Below are 20,572 nucleotides of genomic sequence, written 5' to 3'. Positions count from 1 at the left end.
GTGGGCAACTCAAATTCTTGACATCCAACCATCAGTGGAATTTCTTAGGAAAACTCAAGAATCTTAGGCAATAAGAAAAGATTTATTTCAAATGTGTTTGTATTTTAGTAGGGAGACAAAGGAGGTGATCAAAGTCTAGAGACATAGATGTGGAAAAAACAGAAATAAGGAGGAAATATCCAAAGGGAAGAAAATAAAAGAATATGAGAACTGGGGTATTAGTTTGTTCTCATGCTGCTATAAAGAAATACGTGAGACTGGGTAATTTATAAAGAAAAGAGGGTTTATTGGTTCACAGTTCTGCATGGCTGGAGAGGCCTCAGGAAACTTACAATCATGGAAGAAGGCACCTCTTCACAGGGCGGCAGGAGAGAGAATTAGTGCCGAGCAAAGGGAAAAAACCCCTTATAAAACCATCAGATCTTACAAGAACTCACTCACTATCACGCGAACAGCATGGGAGCAACTGCCCCCATGATTCAATTACCTACCACTGGGTCCCTCCCACCACACATAGGGATTATGGGAACTACAATTCAAGATGAGATTTGGGTGGGGACATAGTCAAACCATATCAACCAGTTTATGTGTAGAACAGAGAAATGAAGAGAGAGCTCATTAGAAGTCCTGTTGTTTCACTGTTTGAGTTCTTGTAAAGTTTTGTCAGGAAGTCATCCTTAGGAACATTATTGAGCTTTTGGCCAACATGAGATTAGGAGGCTTACATGGAAGATTACTGGTTTGCCATCCCAAAGAGAAAAGGAGACTATAGCATTCTCTCCTTGGAAACTCCTTGGAAAGCTGGTCACATATGTGGTCTTTTACTCTTGTTATCTGATTCAGAAATGCCATATTCAGCACTGCAATTTTGTGAGAGAATGTCCCCAGATTAATTCCTGGAGACATTTGATATAAATTCCTGGCAATGACACAGCAGACAGAACTGTGAAGGAATGAAAAGGAAGAACTTTCTTTGCAGACTAAAAACACAGGAGAACCACAACTATTCTTAGGAAGTTGGTTCCTGGTTTCTCTTCTGCACAATCCCTATTGTATAACAATCCCCTTTGTGTGAGAGCACGTGTGTGTGTGTGTGTGTATATGTGTGTGTGAGTGAAATGTCATTGGGTGAGGTCACCTACAGGCCCATGGTGTGCTACATTAAGAAAAGTTTGGCTACACAATGAGGGCAGGGCCATTGACATAGTTTACTTAGGTCAAATGAACAGAAAATTAAAATCACAATTGCTCTAAAGGGATTCATTTAAATAAAAGCCATCCAAGAAACTTTAAGGATAAGAAGTAAATCCTCTGTTTTCCCACTCTCATCTCTCTGGGAAAGGAGTCATTAACTGCTCATTACAGGGTATCCCATAATCTCCTCATCAACCATAAGGGAGCTATTTGTCTCTGGGTACAATTTTGTCAGAGTTTTACTTAATATAATTTCATAATCACCCTTAAGACTCTTCATTTCCTATGTGTGCAAACAGAATTGTATTCCAGGTTTTTTTACTGGGACATGTATTAAGTGTGACATATTTGTCACAGAATATAAAGTAATCAGGCAGAAAACAGCACTTTAACATCCTGCTATTGTTTCCTTAGTGAATCTAGACCATTAAGAAATGCTTTATTATCTAGCAGGCATTTTCTCTAAAAACTTATCTGCCCACAATATCCCTAAGGATTTGGAAGTGTCATAACATACAGTATGCATGTATGGAAACACATGCACTTTATTTCTATCCAACTATACCCACAGAACAAATGAATGAAATTTTAATAACTGTATTTGTGTATCTATCCTATGGAAGAGTGGTTAGCTGGGAACTAGGAAGGGTGCCAGGCACAGCAGGAGGTATGGGATGTGAAGTAGATGGCAAGAGGAAGAAGTGCCAGCTGGTAACAGCAAGGGAGGAGTAAGAAAAATGACACAATATAGACCTAATGCATCTGCAAATGTATCCAAATAAGGTCATTTCATGTTGGGGCACAGATCTTCCAGACTTTCCAATCACTGAGCATTTTACTCTATTATAGTATTGTGGAATGAATGCTGGATGTAACATGACTCTGAGCATCAAAAGATTACATTATTTTCAGTATATTTTACTGGAGATGTTAACAAAGTGAACAGTACATTTAAAATTATTTCAAAATTTAAAAAATAGTAAAACACTTTTGAAGCTTTTGTTATCTGGATGATACACGAAAATGGTCCCTTTAATTTCTTAACAAAGCCATACAAGCAAAGCCTTTCAACAGATGTTACTCATCTATCCTGTCATTCTCTCCACTGAATACACTGGTTTCATTCATTGATTTATTCATGTGCATGTGTTAAAGATGACAGAAATGTGGTGGTCACCAAGACTATGTCTTGGCTTCCTGGTCCACTTTTCATTCCCCTATATATGACAGATGTAGTTCCATTTTGTTTACTATAGATCACTATTTAGGGAGCTCACTGAAGGAGAAATTATATACTCGAGATTTCCTGAAAACTAGTGGGACCCCAAACGATCATTAATTCACACTTTGTATTCTTTCCTGTTTAGAGCCTTAACAGAAGGTCCATGGTAAAAAAAAAAAGGAGCTCTGCGCTATCTAGCTAGAGGAAGAACAGGCAGTGAGGAGGTGGTGTGATTCCATGAGTGTTGTCCTGAACAAGGGAGAGAACTGCAGAAAGTTGGGCAGGACATGTGCCCAGGCAACGCAGGCAGAGTGTTACCATGACAGTGTCATGCTGTACTGTAATCATCTGTGTACGCTGCACTGTAATCATCTGTGTATGCTGCTGTCTACCTAAACAGAGACGGCGTGCTCCAAATGCTGGGACAACATCTTGTCTACTTTTGAAACCCTGGTTTTCGGATTCCAAAAGTGTGGAATCCAAAAAAACACTCTCCAAGGGTCTGTATCCAACAAGGAGAAATAGTAGCTCTGAAACAGTGGCAGTGATGTTTTAACAGCTTATCGCTCCCTGGGTTTATCATTCAAGTCCTCCTCTCTGTTTCACAGTTGTGATCAGCAGTGAAATTCCATCCCAAAGGACCTCTGGTCTTATCTTGGGGTTGATCTGTTCACAAGAGCTGAGGAGTTTGTGTGTCTCCCTGCAGCCATTCTTTTTTTTTTTTTTTTTTTGAAAGTGTCTCACTCTGTCATCCAGGCTGGAGTACAGTGGTGCCATCTCGGCTCACTGCAACCTCCGTCTCCCGGGTTCAAGCGATTCTCCTGCCTCAGCCTCCCAAGTAGGTGGGATTACAGGGGGCTGCCATCATGCCTGGCTAATTTTTGTATTGTTTAGTAGAGACAGGGTTTCACCATGTTGGCCAGGCTGATCTCAAACTCTTGACCTCAGGTGATCTGCCTGCCTCGGCCTTCCAAAGTGCTGGGATTACAGGCGTGAGCCACCGGGCCTGGCCCCTGCAGCCATTCTTTATGGGAGAGGACTCAGAAAGGAGGTAGCAAGCAGGTGAAGGCAGGTTTAGGATAGAAACTGGCTTTCAGCTATTCCTGATTTGGCCTAAAACTCTTTCCAGCCTCACATCCCTCCTACAGTCTGCTTACTATCTCTTGCATAAAGCTGAAATGTAATCAGTCTCTATGTTTTCACATTTGCATGTGGGGAATAAAACACATTCTCCTTCATCTCCCAGCAACTCATTAGTAAATACAGTAGTGCACTACACAACAGCTTTTCAGTCAACAATGGACAGCAGATACATCAATGGGCCCATAAGATTATAATACCATGCTTTTACTATACCTTTTCTATGTTTAGATACATAAAGACTTACCACTGTGTCACAATTACCTACAGTATTTAGTGCAGTAAAATGCTGTACAGGTTTGTAACCTAGGAGCAGTAGGCTATGCCAGCTAGCCTAAGTGTGTATGTAGTAGGCTGTACCATCTAGGTCTGTGTAAGTACACTCTCCAATGTTTGCACAACCGGGAAATCATCTAATGACATTTCTCAAAACATATTAAGTGACTCATGACTGTAGTTGACACTGCTTCAAAGTTCTAGACTTTCATATAGCAAAGGAACATCTAGATCCATGTTCACCTAATTTATTCTGGAAAAGGCAGCAATAACTGCCACTGCTAGTAATAATAGCCATTAATATTTATTAAGTACTTATGCACTGTGTTAAGCATATTGCATGCATAATCTCATTTCACCTTCACAACAATAGGTTATTATTACCGTTTTTTTTAAGATGAGGAAATAAAGCTTAGGATGAGAGGAGGTTATGCAGTGTGCCAAGCAAATTGTGAAGCGGGAAGAGAAGTCAAATTTGACTCCAGAGATGGTATTTGAACTACTAATTATTAGCTAATCACTCTTAATAAATCGCACCATCCTAAATTAGTTTTAAATGACAGTACTTTTTTTTTTGGTTTTGTAGATGTTAATATCTAAAAGCAAAGACAAATTCTTTTCTCAACAGTTTACAAGAAACAAAGTAAAATAGTAACTTTGGACAGATCATGGGAAACTAAAGGAAATTACTATACCACCTACTTGCAAAATCCGATCCCCTTGTCGAATCCGGCCATCTTTGGCAGCAATGCTATTTGGGTCAACCTGTAATAAAGAGGACATACATCTTCAACTGGGTATGAAACATTCCCTCAAGAACTTAAAAATATGGCTTTAAAATATGTTTTGCAAAAGCTGTTTCAAAATTCTCTGTTGATTTGTGACAGTACATGTCATATTTCTCTCCATCAAAACTTATTGATTCTAAAAATGTAAATGAGCTGTTTTAGAATGAACATGAATAAAATTGTGAGGACTAGAGTAGAACTTAATCTGAAGACCAGTTTTCCACCTTTCCTCTATTTCTTCTTTCCTTTTTCCCTTCATTCTTTTTTCTTTTTTTCACACTCATTCACTCATTTCTGTATCCCAACTGTCACACCTGATCTTCAGTTGACATGAGGTGATGGTAATGCTAGGACTCTCTGGACCCAGGAAATTTACTTTTTGTCTTAGCAAAGCTGATAGCTATAGTGTACGTCCATCCTTTTTTTGTTTGTTTTTTTTGTTTTGTTTTTTTTTTTTTTTGAGACGGAGTCTCGCTCTGTCTCTCAGGCTGGAGTGCAGTGGCGCCATCTCCGCTCAGTGCAAGCTCCGCCTCCCGGGTTCCTGCCATTCTCCTGCCTCAGCCTCCCGAGTAGCTGCGACTACAGATGCCTGCCACCACGCCTGGCTAATTTTTTTTGTTTTTTTTTTTTTGTATTTTTAGTAGAGATGGGGTTTCACTGTGTTAGCCAGGATGGTCTCGATCTCCTGACCTCGTGATCCGCCTCCCAAATTGCTGGGATTACAGGCGTGAGCCACCGCGCCCGGCCCAAGACCATACTTATTAAAGAGAATTATGTCTCATGGGCACATTAATTGATATATAAAGACATTTACAACCTATATTGCTCAAGAAACACACACACACACACACACATCTGATCCATGCATTTAATTACTCAGGACTACTTTACATGTGGGGTAAAGTATATTAACTATAAACTATTTTAGAATGTATAGATATTTACGGCTGTATTAGGAGCTTATCAGCATTTTAATGGGCTAAACTTGAGTGATGACTTACAGTTTACTGGGGGTAATTTCATCTATCAGATTTCATGTGATGGCTTCAAACTTTATTTAGGCTTGTTGCATTGCAGCTTTTTTTTTAAGCAAACTGTTTCAAGTGTAGCATAAGGTTGATCCATCCTATCCATATGTTAGATATTACTTTCTTATTAGGGGTGCCACCTAATAATTGAGTCTTAAATCATCAATCAAGAATAAGTGACACTATAATTACATGTAAGAGGTAAGAGGAAAACGTTCCTTCCAAGTACCTATGTTCAGATCCTGTGGCTTCTTTCCCTTCCCTGAAAAGTGCAGCTCCAATTCTGACATATTTAAATAGTAAATAGAGACTTACTAGAAGGAAGTGAAGGGTGATTCATGAACTGTATCCCATTTAAAAACCACTCACAATCTAAAGCCTCATCTTTAGAACTGTAATCAAACTAATATTAAACTTCTACCTTCCTACCTCTGTACATATTACAAGAGATAATGCCACAGGTGTTTCCTTATACTTCCTCACCCTAATCAGAGGAATTATCCTAATTGCATATTTAAAAGAAGTACATAAGTTGAATATTGTCTGGAGATTTTTCCATCGCAGAAGCCAGTCAGTAAATTTTTTGGCAGAGGGATAAAGAGTAATATTTTACACTTACAGAGTTGTGTTGTTTTCTAAATGCATTAATTACATTATCTCTTCCACATTCTAAGCAGGTCTATCAAAACAATAAGATAAGCACTGTTGTACTCACCTTCTAGTTGAGAAAGCTGAAGCTCAGTATATTAGGTAATATTTTCAAGATTATGGCCAAGAAAACTCGGAACAGCATAGAGCAGCAATTAGTATCTAGTTTGTCTAACTTCTGCATTTATATATAAACATATATACACATATGTTTTGTACATATAAGTATGTAATTTTTTATCATAAGCATATTTAATTTTAATTTATTTATATTTAGAGACAGGGTCTCATTCTGTCACTCATTGTGTCACTGCACTGGAGTGCAGTGGCACAGTCATAGCTCACCGTAACATCGAATTACTGTGCTCAAGCAATCCTATTGCCAAAGCCTCCTGAGTAGTTAGGACTACAGGCATATGTCACCCTGACTGACTAATTAATTTTTTTTTTTTGTAGAGACAGGGTCAAACTCCTGGCCATAGGCAATCTTCCTCTCTCAACTTCTCAAAGTGCAGGGTTTATAGGCATAAGCCACTGTGCCCAGCCTTAATTTTTAAAAACATTCCTTCCCACTTCACATAAAATAATGCTTTTTGTGAATTAAAAAAAATCATCTATTGTAATAAAATTTGCTTCACAGTCTTTAAAAGGAATGAACATTAACAGTATCTCACATTTTAGACTCTCACTTGTGCATTGCTTCTTGGCCTTTGGCCTAAGATCAAGTGTAGAATCTCACTTGCGGGGTTGAATAAAACAAACTAATAGATGCACTCATTGGGTATTCAAATGTATCAATGCCATCAGCAGAGTAAAAGATGTGACTATTGTGAGTAGTAATTTAAAACAATTAGCCAGTGCTGCTGTTAATGGAATTCATAAAAGACACAGTAGAATGGAAGGACAGATGTTTGAGGATCAAAAACTTTGCTGGACTTGCTGCATTCTTATGGGAATTTATTCAAATTTGGACAATGTTACCACTTTTGCACTTTTCCTTGCTGGGATTCTGGGGTGAAAGTATTCACATTAAACAAGCTGATAATAATTACATTACTTGGGCAGCATAATTTACTTTCCTAATTGAAAGTGACAAGTTTTGGAACATGGCCAATTCCAATTCTTCACATTCAAGCCTCTGAAGGAAGGGTTTTCTCATTGTGAGTCATTTTGCTCTGTTCTTCCTAGTTTCCCTCCTCGAATTTCCCCTCCATGGCGTTTCTTACCTCGCTGACATAAATGCCGGTGTCTTCTTCATCATCTGTTCGGTAACAGACTGTCAGGCCCAGCTTCTCTTGACTGCTAACACGACACAACTCGACCTCCTGAGAGAACAACACACACAGATGACATTTATGTCAGAGAGAAAATCTGCAGCAGAATGGAGAACTCACTGATATTCTTTGGGTCACTCTGGCAAGTATTAATAATTGTTGCCCAACATTGGAAATTAACTTTTTTTTTTTAACCAGTATTATTCAAATGTTCTTTCAGCATGGATTTCTATGTAGGGAAGCCAGTGCTTTATATTTTTATTGTAAGGTTGGAGATACACAGTTGTTTGCATCAAGCTGTCAATGCAAAACTCCTTAAAAATTACACAATAATGTATAAATCAAATACATGTATACATGAATACACTGGAATCAATAAAATATTTGAGAATGTCAAAGTTAGTGGCAAAATGTTCATAAAAACATGAGGAGTTACTATTACATGTTTTTATTTGTATTGTAAGAAAACAACATAAGTTCAAATAATAAAAAAAAAGACTATACCAAGCTGTTTCCATCAATTCTGCTCTGAAGTTCTATACAATATGATAATAAGCAAGTGTTTTGTATAGGTCAGGCCAAGGTTTTCTATTATTTTGTAGAAACTCTCATTCTTGGAAAGAAATGGGTTCATCCAGGCTGAAGGGAGAGACATCAAAAGCCATTTGGGGCAGAGGCAATGATTCAAAATGAAGCAGTAAATGAACAAGAAAATACATTTACTGAAACACACGGCTAAGGGCTTGAAATGTCAGTCCTCAGGTAATGTATATTGAATTTATTTCCTGATTTAGGTTCAGTAAAATAATAATAAATTTCAGTGTATTTCAGTTTTATATAATGAAATGGGCTTGTACTACTTTCAGAAGCAGATGACTTCAGGATAAATTACATAATTCCAAGGATTAAAACACAAATTAGCACACTAATTATGGAGAATTTATTCCTATTGGATGTAGAATATAAGACCCATTAGTAAATAATTGGATGAAGAAGAACAATGTCTATTTAAATTAGAAGTGAAGTCTGGATCAATTTCTAGCACTCAGGCTCTGTGGGAGCTCTGAATTTGTCTGTCTTGCTTAATACTCTTTCTCCATTGCCTAGAACGGGATATTTCAGTGTGGGCACTCAGTAACAAGTAGCTGAAGGGTGACTAATTTTATTTCAAAAATCTTTCCAGGTGCACACAGATTTTTGTAAAACCATAAGTAGGTAGTCTTTCCTCTTTGATTGGAAATAGAGGTGAGGTGTGTGTGTGTGTAAAGATTATGAAAAAAAAAAAAAAGAATAGAGTGCTAAGGTCTAAATGTTTGTGTTCCCTACAATTTGTGTTAGGGTTTCAACATATTTTACCTACCAAGGAGGTGGGGCCTTTGGTAGGTGATTACCAAAGGTAATCAACTTTGGTAGGTTGTAAGGGCTGCTGAGCCCTCATGAAAAGGATTAGTGCCCTTATAAAGAGGCCCCAGAAAGCTATCTTGCCTCTTCCACCATGTAAGGACAGACACAGTGAGAAGGTGCCCTCTATGAGGAACAGGCCCTCACCAGACACTAAAACTGCTGGTACCTTGATCTTCTACTTCCTAAACTCTAGAACTGCGATAAATTTGTTTCTGTTGTTTAGAAGCCACCCTGTTCATGGTATTTTGTTATAGCAGCCCAAATGTACAAAGACAAAAAGTATTCATTTAATTGTCTAAAATCTGAAATAGTTATCAGTACAAAATGAAGGAAAACTTACTTAATTTCAAACAAGAGAATACTTCCCAGAACACTCTGTTACATTTGAGTATATAGCCTCCTTTTCAATTTTGTATTTGAATGAAGTCCTTGTCAGTGGATAATAACCTGTTTAAAAATGATGTGCTGTACACCATGGGTAAATCCTTAGCAAGGGGATTTGCTCTCATAAACTCCAGTGACCAATAATTTCACAGATAATAGCAAATAAAACTAAATTTAAATCCTCTATTCTGAGATAGGTACTGCAAATTAGTGAAATGCATGAAACTAAGAAGAATGCCGACTTTCTGACTGGTGGACAAAGATACTCTATATTATAGTGCTTAAAAAGGTTATAGTGTAGGCTGAACAGTAAAGAGAAAAGGTGAAACATCATTTTTCCTAGATGTAGACTAGGAAACAGTGAAATGATTTAGCACCAGAAGCAAAAATGTACACACCAAGCAAAGGTCTTTTCAAAACTGGTAATAATTAATGCCTCCAGAGGGAAAGAATACTTGACTAAAACTGCAACATTAGGAAGGAATTATAGCAACAAAACAGCTTCAATTACAGCAACAAGGTATACAGTGGAGGAGCATCTCTTAGTGATTCCTAAGAGGCCAATAAGGAAACCTACACACTCCATAATGAGCTGAGATTGGGACCTTTAAATCAACACAAATGAGGAGCTGTAGCCAAAGCTGAAATCCACCGACTTTCAATGCCCTAACAAAGCATGGAAGCAACTCTCAGTATTGTGAGAAGACATTTTTGGGGGGGAACATTCTTTTTTGAATGTTTTCTCCACATTCTCAATGGTGTACCTTGACTTTGGTGTTTGCTTAGAACAACTGTTTGGCAATAAAATTGAGTGAATGTATTAAAACAAAAAGGGCACAATCTGCCTATAATTCTTCAACACGACAAATCAAAGCACTTACCCAAGAATCTCAGAGGAAAGGAGACTAAGGTCCTCAGGTCAAAGTAACTTTTCAATATTTTCATTGCCTTGGACCAAACCAAAACTGTGAAACAGGTCTCAAAGTTATCTCCATGGTCTTTGCTTCCAATATTCCCCTTTGTAAGACACTCAACACCCTCCTATTTCCTTTCAGCTGCTTGGAATCTCTGAGGTATGAGTATTATAGATTTGCCATTTTGCTTGTCCCCTAACAAAACCTGGCATTCAGTGTGATTTTCCATTCTCTCACAGATAACTCTTGAGACATAAAAATAATTGATACAGAAATATCTCTCAAAGGAATCATCATTAACAATTACTTAACATGTGACCCCATCAGGCTTTAGTGAATATTAATAAAGGCTGAAAATACAAAGCCTTAATGCAAGGGACTAAACCCTTGGCAGAAAGCCTTCAGGCACCGTAAGAGACCCAATTGAGATTTTTCTGGATCCCGCAAACCACCTCACACCAGTCCCAAGTGTGAAGTTGTATTTCTTGGTTGAGAATGTCTCAGATACTACATAGTTTATATTAAAACACAGAAACATGCATTTTAGAATCAAAGTTCCCTTAATTCTATGTCAAAATAACTTATAAGCAGCTACCTGTAGACAATTTTGTTTGTAGGAGGCAAAGGTGGCTTTATAAAGACTCTGATTATCTGAAAGGAATTCTGCAGCACAGGTTTAATTAAGTATTCCCTTCACAGGACACACAAGCCTCTGACTTCTGAAGAAACAACCTCCTGGTAATAGAGAATGTTTTCCCTAACAACTTTCATACCTTTCCTTCTGTCACTTGGAAGCTGTTTGATGAAACACATAAAAGTGAAATGCTACCTCTGTACATTTTCTCCATGGAGACAATTCATGAGCGTATACAAATCAAAGCCAAGCCTGCATGGATGGCAGCGCTAACCATCCATAAGTCATTTGTCACTAGAGTGAAAGAATCACTTCACACACCTGGTGAAACTACATTTATTTTGACTTAAATGTACTTCAAGATGTGCTATTGTGGGGACGCATCTAAAGTCTCTCTAAAAAAAATCAAACTTCAGCATCTAATATTGTAAGAAATTGATTATATATAGGTTGAAGGTGGTGTAGAAGATTAGAGTTTGTTATTAAAGCTTGCTGTGAAACATCTTTCTAATCATAGAATGACACGAATAGGATTTTTACATACTTTGGTTGTACTCCAGTGGTGTGAAATTTTTATATTTTTTTGTGATTGAGTCTAGGGAGAAATGAGAAACTTAAAAAGAAAAAAAATGCTTTCTAGATAGAACTCTCTCTTACCGGGGGAAGAAACAAGGGTTGACACTGCTTAAAAAGCATTGGCTTTTTAAGCAGCATTGTTCTCAAACTTTAAAGAACACTTAGGCCCATGCATGCCATAAAGATTTTCCTCTTCGTAAGAAAATTCAAATGCAGTCAGCACTATTCAAGTTTGAAGAAGAGCTAGGGCTAGACAGGCTAGCCATTTATATCAGTTGACAACAGGGGAATGTAGGGTCTTTTATGTCCATATCTTTATTTATTTTCCTGGTTTTCATTTATTAGACAATACATGCACTTTTACTCAATCTCAGTGTTAATCATATATCATCTTACATTTTTTAATGTTGATTAGTAACTACTGAAATATCATGCTTTGTTGTTCCAATAAAACACTTATTTCAAAAAATGAATCAAATGAGAAATATGAAAACTTTAATCCCCACAGCTAAGAGAAAGCTAGATAGTCTATTATAAAAATATTGCTTCAGTATCATTATCTCCTGCATAATGGAATCTAGGGATAATACTTAGTGAAAAATAAATCACAAAACTCCTGGAATATCAAATCCCTGTGACAAAACATTTCAGGTTTGCACCCTCCAACTCCAAATTATTCATAACAAGTTGCTGCAACTAATAATTAAATCACATTTCTGTAGAGACATAAGGGTAAAAGCTAAAGCTTATGGTCATGTCTTTTCTCTAACATCCTTAACCCCGCCTCTTTATTTGACTACTTCTTTTTCAATGGTCTTCTGAAATATGGGCAGCTTTTAACCTCCAATTTCCCATTCTTAGAATCAGAGACATTCTGGATTCTTTGGGAAAGAAAGCAGTCACATTTCTCTAGGCGCAGGTTGGCTGCTTCGCACTGTAGACTGTGAATCCCCTTAAAAAGTCATCAATGACCTATCTGGAGTAGATTTTACACCTTAACAAAGAAAGAAACATTATTTTTGCCTCTACTGTTAATGGGGGAGGAAATGAATTCATGATGCTGGCAAACAACAGTCGATGTCAGGAAATCTGGACAAGGAATAGAAAAGAGAAACATAAATTGAAGTAGGTGAGAAGTGATTCATACATTTTGTTTTTATTTTATTTTTTAATTCTTTTTTTTGAGACAGAGTCTCACTCTGTCGCCCAGGCTGGAATGCAGTGGTATGATCTCAGCTGACTGCAACCTCCACTCCCAGGTTCAAGCGAGTCTCCTGTCTCAGCCTCCTTAGTAGCTGGGATTACAGGTGTCTGCCACCACGCCTGGCTAATTTTTGTATTTTTAGTAGAAATGGGGTTTCACCGTGTTAGCCAGGTTGGCCTCGAACTCCTGACCTCAAGTGATCTGCCAGCCTTGGCCTTCCAAAGTGCTGGGATTAGAAGCATGAGCCACCGTGCCTGGCCATGATCCATAAATTTTGTGTCATTACTTCTGCTGTGACACCTAGGGAACCAGGCAGACTGCATTGAAACCTTTCCTAGAATGGGCTTCCACCCAAAAGCAATCTGTCTAAAACAAAGAACAAAGGTATAGAAGGAAACCAGGAAGACGCTTCTGTTTACATCAGGAAGGTTTATTTCCCCCTTCTCTATTTTGTTTGTTGTATCTTTTGAGGAAATTGCAATTACTTTGTTATTTGTTAGTGTCATGTGGTTTACCTTTGCAAGAATCCAGAATCCAAGGTTTTTCATAGTTGAATGTTGAGTTTTTAGCAGATATTAAAATGATCACTTATTAGCTTCCTAAAGGTATTGCTAACTATCCACGGCCATTTCTGATTTGATTTCCTGACTCATATGTCAATTTTTGGGAGATCTCCATCAAAATAGTTTAACATGCTATAAGCAATGTGTAGAAGAGACCATTCATAAAATGTCATTTTCATAGTTGCCTTATTTTAAAAATAGCAATGTTAAGCACTTCACTTCCTGGTCAGCTCAAATGCTCTTGCATTCCCACTCCAGCACTTTTGTTCTCTCGCTAGAGCTTGAACCTGTTGACCCTTCCCTTTCTCAATGTCAATAATTCCCTCAGGCTCACTCCTGTCTCCTGATGCAGCTTGAAATTCACAGTTAGATGTAGTATTTTTTTTTTTTTTGGCTTTTAAAGTAACCTTTATTTTTAAAAAGTTAATATGTGCATTACAGGAAACTGAAAAACACAAGAAGCAAAGAGCAAAGTCATTCACAATCACAAGCAGTTTATAGTTTGACATGTTCTTCTAGGTCCTGTGCATGTGACGTGTAGGCACAACATTCAATTTTATGGGACTGAGATCGTACGGTATGTATCATGATTTTTCACACATCATGAATATTTACCAATTCAAAATCCCAAAGCTATACAAGTATTTTGATAACGAAGAACACACTACACCAACTCAATCTGTTAAAAAATAATGTAATCCTGCCTTTCTTGGGACAAAAATGGCAACACGACTCTAGATAAAAAGCATTGGCAGAGTTCCAAAATCCTCAACTCCCCTGTTCTCTTTGTCCACTGTATCATCCAGAAGAAGGTCAATTGTGGTTAAGACCAAGTATTCACCTCCCTGCTTCCCCAGCTGAGCAGTGACATGGTCCCAGAGGGGATGCGCACCATGACGACCATAGTGATTGCTTTCCCTGTGTGTTCATTACCACAATTTGCAAATGGGCAATCCATGCTGCCCGACAATTACACTCTACTTTCCTTGCCAAGTTGCTGTTTCACATGCTAAAGGAACTAGTGCCATAATTCCTCCTCTTTTTTCAAATTTCCAACAAAAACCACCCACTCTTAGTTGATGACCTTATCTGATAGTTCACTGGATCTTAGTGGATTATTATGACCTCAACTTTCTGCTCTCCCAGTCTGGTATCTCGTACCTCTTCTGTCTGCAGTTCTGCTACCGTGCCCTTCTCTCTCTTCATGTTTGGCTGGTCATCTTGTTCTAGACTTCATGGAGGAAAAAGAAACCATGGAATGGAAACCTCTGTGTTTTCCCTCCACTTGTCAATCCACATGCATTTGTACATAGAAAGACTCTCTGGGCTGCCTTTCTACACAGCGAAAGAAAAATCCCCAATCCTACCAAAGGTGAGTGCCTCCATTCATGCTCTGTAAACCATTCCTTTATTATTTTTCAAGAATTTATCTCATGGAATTATTCTTCTTATCCTGTATTACTTATTTCAGTATCCTCATTAGATCACTCTCATTGTCACACATACACACACACATGCACACATTAATATCATCAATATGGGCTGGGGCAGAGGGAAATCTTGTGAACATGGTGGTCAGCTCTAGGTTGGGGGCTACTGGAAGAATCCAGCAAACTTTGAAGAGATCTTAAAATTAGTCTTGGTGTTTACCAAGGAGACCAAATTTCCAAACAGAGAAACATTGACCATGCAGAGGCACAGAGGTAGGAAACAGTATTTCATGTTAGAGGAACTTTACGTAGTTAATGTGTGTGAAGCTAAGAGTTTAAGATTGGGCTGGGTGAGGGGTCATGGTGAACACTAAAACTGCAGAGGTAGGCAAGGGCCAGATCATGAAAGGATGACCACACCCTATTAAATAATTTGGGCTCTTTGCAAAAAGTAAAGGGGGCTATTATAAAAGAAAGAAAACTATCCTATTTGTAGTTTAGAAAGATGACTTCAGCACTAGCATAGTGGGTGAGTTGGAGGGATTAAGCGAATGTTACCAGTTCATGCAAGAGAAGCTAAGGGCTTGAATGCAAGCAGTGTCATTGTCCTATCGGTTCTTAAACACAGTTATCATTATTTCCATTTCATAGATGAAAAAAGAAGCCACAGAGAGAACTTGGGCCCAAAGTCACACAGCAAGTCGAAAGTGGAGCTGGGATTCACATTCTAGCTAAGGGACCTGGTCTGAATTCTAAACAGCACCTTCCTCTGACTTCATAGTATATTGCTCTTTCTCATTTTTCAGCTCTCAGCTTAATTGCCAGATGGTACCCTTGTCCACCACTCTTTCTGAAATAGGGGTCCTGAAGTCCTCTATCAAAATTTCACTGATGCTTAGTAGCTTCTTGGCAATTATGAGCACTTATTTTTCTTTCTTTTTTTAATTAGAAAATGTGTACTTCATTAAGATGCTTAGTTTTAAAATTACCTGTTTATTGTTCTCTAAGAAGGTCCTTACCTGTTAGGTCTGTTATTATATCCCACAGCGTTAGATATGAAACAAAAAGAAATTTGTTTCTTTGAGGATGGCACCTTGCCTTCTTTTTCTTTGCATTTTTAGTACCAGCAGAGGACTGAGAGCTTATGAGAAGCCCCATATGCGTTTGTTGAATTAGTTAACTGCTAAAGCGAAGTTGGGTATAGGGTGTAATTGCTTTTACTGTATTTGTACAGCAGCATAATTGTATTAGGTTTAGCAGAATATGTTCCGAAAGCTGTACAAACAATAGGTGTGACCTAGTCTCTTATCTCTGCCAACAAGAAAAGTAATCAAAAAATGAACTGTAAAATTAAAACAAAATTATCTATGAAGTTTCTCATTCTAAGAATTCCTCTAGCATGTTCAGTTTTTACTTATTCACTTTACTCACTGGACATTTTCCTAGCACCTGCTACATGCAATGGATTACACTTGGAAACTTCTTATGTACCAAACATTGCTCTAAATGATTTGTGAATAGTGTTTCATTTAATTGTTAAGAATCTGATAGGATAATACAGCGCACAGTAGTTATTTCTGGTCCTATCTAGCATTTATTCACTGTTTTTTTGGAAATATGACCCTAATTTATTTTGCAGAATTACACCTTTTTCTTTCTAGTCCATGTGTTTGTTAAGGGCTGATTCCAGCTCCAGGACTGGGCTTGTGACCTAGGGATTAGTTAATGAGTGCATTTTATTTAGTTCACTGGGTATAGTGATAATTTCAAAAATGAGGATTTAGTTCAAGCCCATCAAAATCAGGTTCATGACTTTTGTTGAAACTATTAGGAAAAGAACACTTGTCTTTTCTATTGTATTTGAACCACAAAAATGTAGATCAGGAGTAGCTCAAAGCTTTATCATGCCACAATATATAGACCCTGAGGATGGATTCAAAAAAGGGAATAAAAGCCAAAGATGGAGAAAGATTGAAATTTAGTGCCACTATTTGAGCCCCTGCAACAAGTTATATCTAAAACAATAAACCTTTGGAATTTTTAGCAAGGAGAACCAATAAAACTCCTTTTTCCCTTAAGCATTTGTTTTAGGTCTTCTGTTTCTTGGACTATAGTCCCAATTGCTTTTGGTAGATATTATCTACAAATTTTATGTTATAAATGAAGAAATTCAGAGCCAGCATTAAGTAATTTATTTAAGGTCACTCAGCAACTACTCATCAGAATCAGAAATTGAACACAGATCTCTCTCTCTGTCTCACACACACACACTTTTTAACTCTGAAGATTGCTTTTTCAAGAGATGCATTCTTATAGTCCAATGGTCATTTAAGAGGTCATTGTCTATAGATGGAGGCTTAAGCACATAAAGAATTCACTATAGTGCAATGGGATACGTGGTAAAAGATAGATGAACTGAATCAAGAGGCAAGATGAGCCACAAGAGGGGATGCTCCAGAGAGAAGCTACTGTTTACATGGAGGGTGAGAAGTTCAGTGTTGGCTACCATGGAGAGGGTTTAGGGATGTATTAAGAGGGGACACTAGAGAGGTGGATTAAGACTGATTTCTAACAGGTCTCATAACCAAAGTCCTGGGCAGAAAAGGGAGAGGGAGGCCAATATGCATAATCTGTGGCTTCCATCTTATATAAAACACAAGCAATTATAAAATTAGGACTATTGAGAGAAAGCAAGAACTTGATTTTCTGGTATTTAACCCAAGCAGAAGCATACATTTCTTCTATTTTATCTTTAGTATTGATTAGATTTTTTAGAAAAAAAAAATTATAATTTACTTCCTAGAATTATTTGGGAGGGAATTTTAGACATAATCTAACTTGCCTTCTATCTTTTCTAAATTGAAATGACTTACCCACATTCGTCTGACAATTTAGTGGCAGAGCTAAGAGTAGAAACCAGGCCTCCTGACTTTCATTCAATTGCTCTTCTTTATTGTTACCATGCTGATACTATTCTTCAATCAAGTCATTCTGACCTGGGACTGAGGTCTGGGGGTTCATGGAAAGGTGTGTGCTGGGGATGGCAGAATCACTGAATGGGAGAGAGATGCTGAATGAAGTGTATTATCCAGATGAAATGTGTGGAGGCAGGAACAAGGTGGAGAGCTTCGTTTGTTGTGACGTCAACTGAATGAGGATGGAGAGCATAGAATTCTTAGGAAAGCAAAGCTTGAGTTGAAAAGATCCTTACTATTCTTTCAACCCTTAGTGTCTATAGCAAATTTAAAAAGAAGAAAGAGCAGACTTCACTTTTATAGAAAGGTACTGTCCATTCTCGGAGAGGCTCAAATCCCCATTGTAATGTCTATAGTGCTGCTTTCACCTGGCCCTGCGGTCTTTATTGCATCTCCACTCTCAGCATTTGTAAGCTGTCTTTCCTTTGAATTACTGAAAATAGCTTTTCAAAAGAGAGTGTTAACAACCTTCTTTTGACATTAGCTATGTGCACTCTGCAAAGTAAGCAATCCATAAGGACTGGGTGACCCTTTGTGCTGTGGTTGTCTCTGATTTGATGACTGCACTTCTTGGTTACATCTACTATCATGCTCTTGAGTTGGCTATGTTTTCAGCAAAGGAAGTCAGCTAAAGAGATACCATCTACTGTTTGGGATACCGTTTTATAGTTTAAAAAGTCACTTTGAAGAGGTATTCACTTCAGAAAGGCAAAATACCTTTTGCCTAAATATAAGAGCAGATACAGACAATAGACAGCTACTTTGGGTGCCAGAAAGAGGATTGTCAGGGATAAAAGCAAAGTCTAAACATTTGCAAAATGATCCACAAGAGTGCCTTCAAGGGAATTTTTAAAAATAGGACTAGAAGGGCTGGGTGTGGTGGCTCATGCCTGTAATCCCAGCACTTTGGGAGGCCGAGGCAGGCGGATCATGAGGTCAGGAGGTCGAGACCATCCTGGCTAACATGGTGAAACCCCGTTTCTACTAAAAATGCAAAAAATTAGCCTGGCGTGGTGGTGGGTGCCTGTAGTCCCAGCTACTCGGGAGGCTGAGGCTGGAGAATGGCGTGAACCCAGGAGGTGGAGCTTGCAGTGAGCCGAGATTGAGCCACTGCAGTCCACTCCAGCCTGGGCGACAGAGCAAGACTCCGTCTCAAAAAAAAAAAAAAAAAAAAAAAATAGGACAAGAAGAAGTGGGAATCAATGTCATTGGCAGCCAACATTTTGGAATATTGTAAGCCCTGTTAAATATTTGGCACAAGAGTTGAGACACTGCCTAGCCCTTGAGAGGTAGGATAGATGGGTAAGGACAAAGGAGGCAGAATTAAGAGTTGTAGGGCTGGCTGGGCATGGTGGCTCACACCTGTAATCCCAGCACGTTGGGAGACCGAGGCGGGCGGATCATGAGGTCAGGAGATTGAGACCATCCTGGCTAGCATGGTGAAACCCTGTTGCTACTAAAAATACAAAAAGAACAAATTAGCTGGGCGTGGTGGCGGGTGCCTGTAGTCCCAGCTACTCGGGAGGCTGAGGCAGGAGAATGGCGTGAACCCAGGAGGCGGAGCTTGCAGTGAGCCAAGATCACACCACTGCACTCCAGGCTGGGTGACAGAGTGAGACTCCGTCTCAAAAAAAAAAAGAGTTGTAGGGCTGCAGTCCAAGAAAAAGGCAAGTAGGAGAGTCTATTTAGGTTTGCTAAAGCTGAAGGACTGGTCCAAAGCACACAGAGTTAATAGAGAGGCTAGATTTACTGTAAAATTGAGCTAGAAGTTAATGAAAGAAAAGAATCTGGGGCATGTTAACAAAAACTAATTTTTGAACTTGCATAGAGATGTTAATTTAAATTTATCAAATGATATTCCATTTATCATGCTTTATGATGGACCTATATGCTGATGAGCAATGACAATTATTTGCAAAAAAAATAGTGCAAATCTACTGTTTTCTTCATAGGTGGATCAGATTGTTTGTGTTACATAGAAATGACAAAGGTTTTACATAGAAAACATTACATAGAATGAACATGTTCCTGAAGGTAGATCAAAGAAAGAAATCTTTTTATATTATCATATTTTTATACCCAATGCTCAGACATTCGTTGAGAATATGACATAATGATGAATTAAATCTCTTCCGTGCCCTACTATAACAGCCCTAAAATACAGTATTTTCTTCTAAGGTCTGATGGTCAGTGAGAAATTTGATCTACAAGATTAATTATTAAAAAATGCTTGGAGTTTCTCATCTTCAGATTAGTACCACAGTGTATAATAACAAAAAATGTCATTGTAAATACATAATGATTAATCATAAATAATGGGCTGATCCTGAATTGATGTATGATTTCCAATTTCGTAGGTTCTACATTTTGTCAGTGGTCATAATTCCAAAGCATTTAAAAAACTCATTTAATAGCACAAATTCTAGATTTTTCCTTTTCTATTCCTTCTTTTTAGAGCCAGCTCTCCTAGTTATTTTTTAATGCCAGTCTATTATGATACATGAAATGCATTACATCTTTACTGTACTGGCAATAAAATTCTAGTAACATGCGTTAAAACCAATTAGTAGACCTGAATATCTCCTGATCTGATGAATGAGAAAAGGAGGGTCTACATTTATCTATTTCAGATATTATACATTGAATTCCAGACTGGGAGATGCCCGTGTCTATGTTGACACAACAGAGATTTGTCAATCCTCCTCAGAACTTCTCTTTATTTGAAAAGCATTCAGGAACTTTTCCAGCATGTGTTATTAAGAAAACATAAAAGGAAGATTAACAAAGAAGAAGAAGAATAGAAAATAAATAACCCTGTTGATAAGATGAACTTCATTTCTATCAGCTGGTTACTGAAGCAGGAAACAGAGGCTTTTCTAATGAGGCAGTGGGCTATTCCTGCAATGTTTCTAAGCTAT

General features: G+C 38.0%; 1 protein-coding gene across 2 annotated transcripts in view; it reads right to left on the bottom strand.

The window, feature by feature from the left end:
* PDZRN4 (PDZ domain containing ring finger 4) overlaps positions 1-20,572 on the bottom strand; it is a 391,974-nt gene that overhangs the window by 14,293 nt on the left and 357,109 nt on the right. For both annotated transcript variants that reach the window (XM_002823105.5, XM_009247618.4), the window contains 2 exons: positions 7,523-7,621; positions 4,535-4,597 (listed from right to left, as the gene is read on the bottom strand). In XM_002823105.5, coding sequence (XP_002823151.4) covers positions 4,535-4,597; positions 7,523-7,621 — 162 coding nt within the window. The remainder of the gene's footprint in view (positions 1-4,534; positions 4,598-7,522; positions 7,622-20,572) is intronic.

This window comes from Pongo abelii, chromosome 10, assembly GCF_028885655.2.
Source record: "Pongo abelii isolate AG06213 chromosome 10, NHGRI_mPonAbe1-v2.0_pri, whole genome shotgun sequence".
NCBI classification, from domain to species: Eukaryota; Metazoa; Chordata; class Mammalia; order Primates; family Hominidae; genus Pongo; species Pongo abelii.
This window is presented reverse-complemented; position numbering and strand designations above follow the sequence as displayed.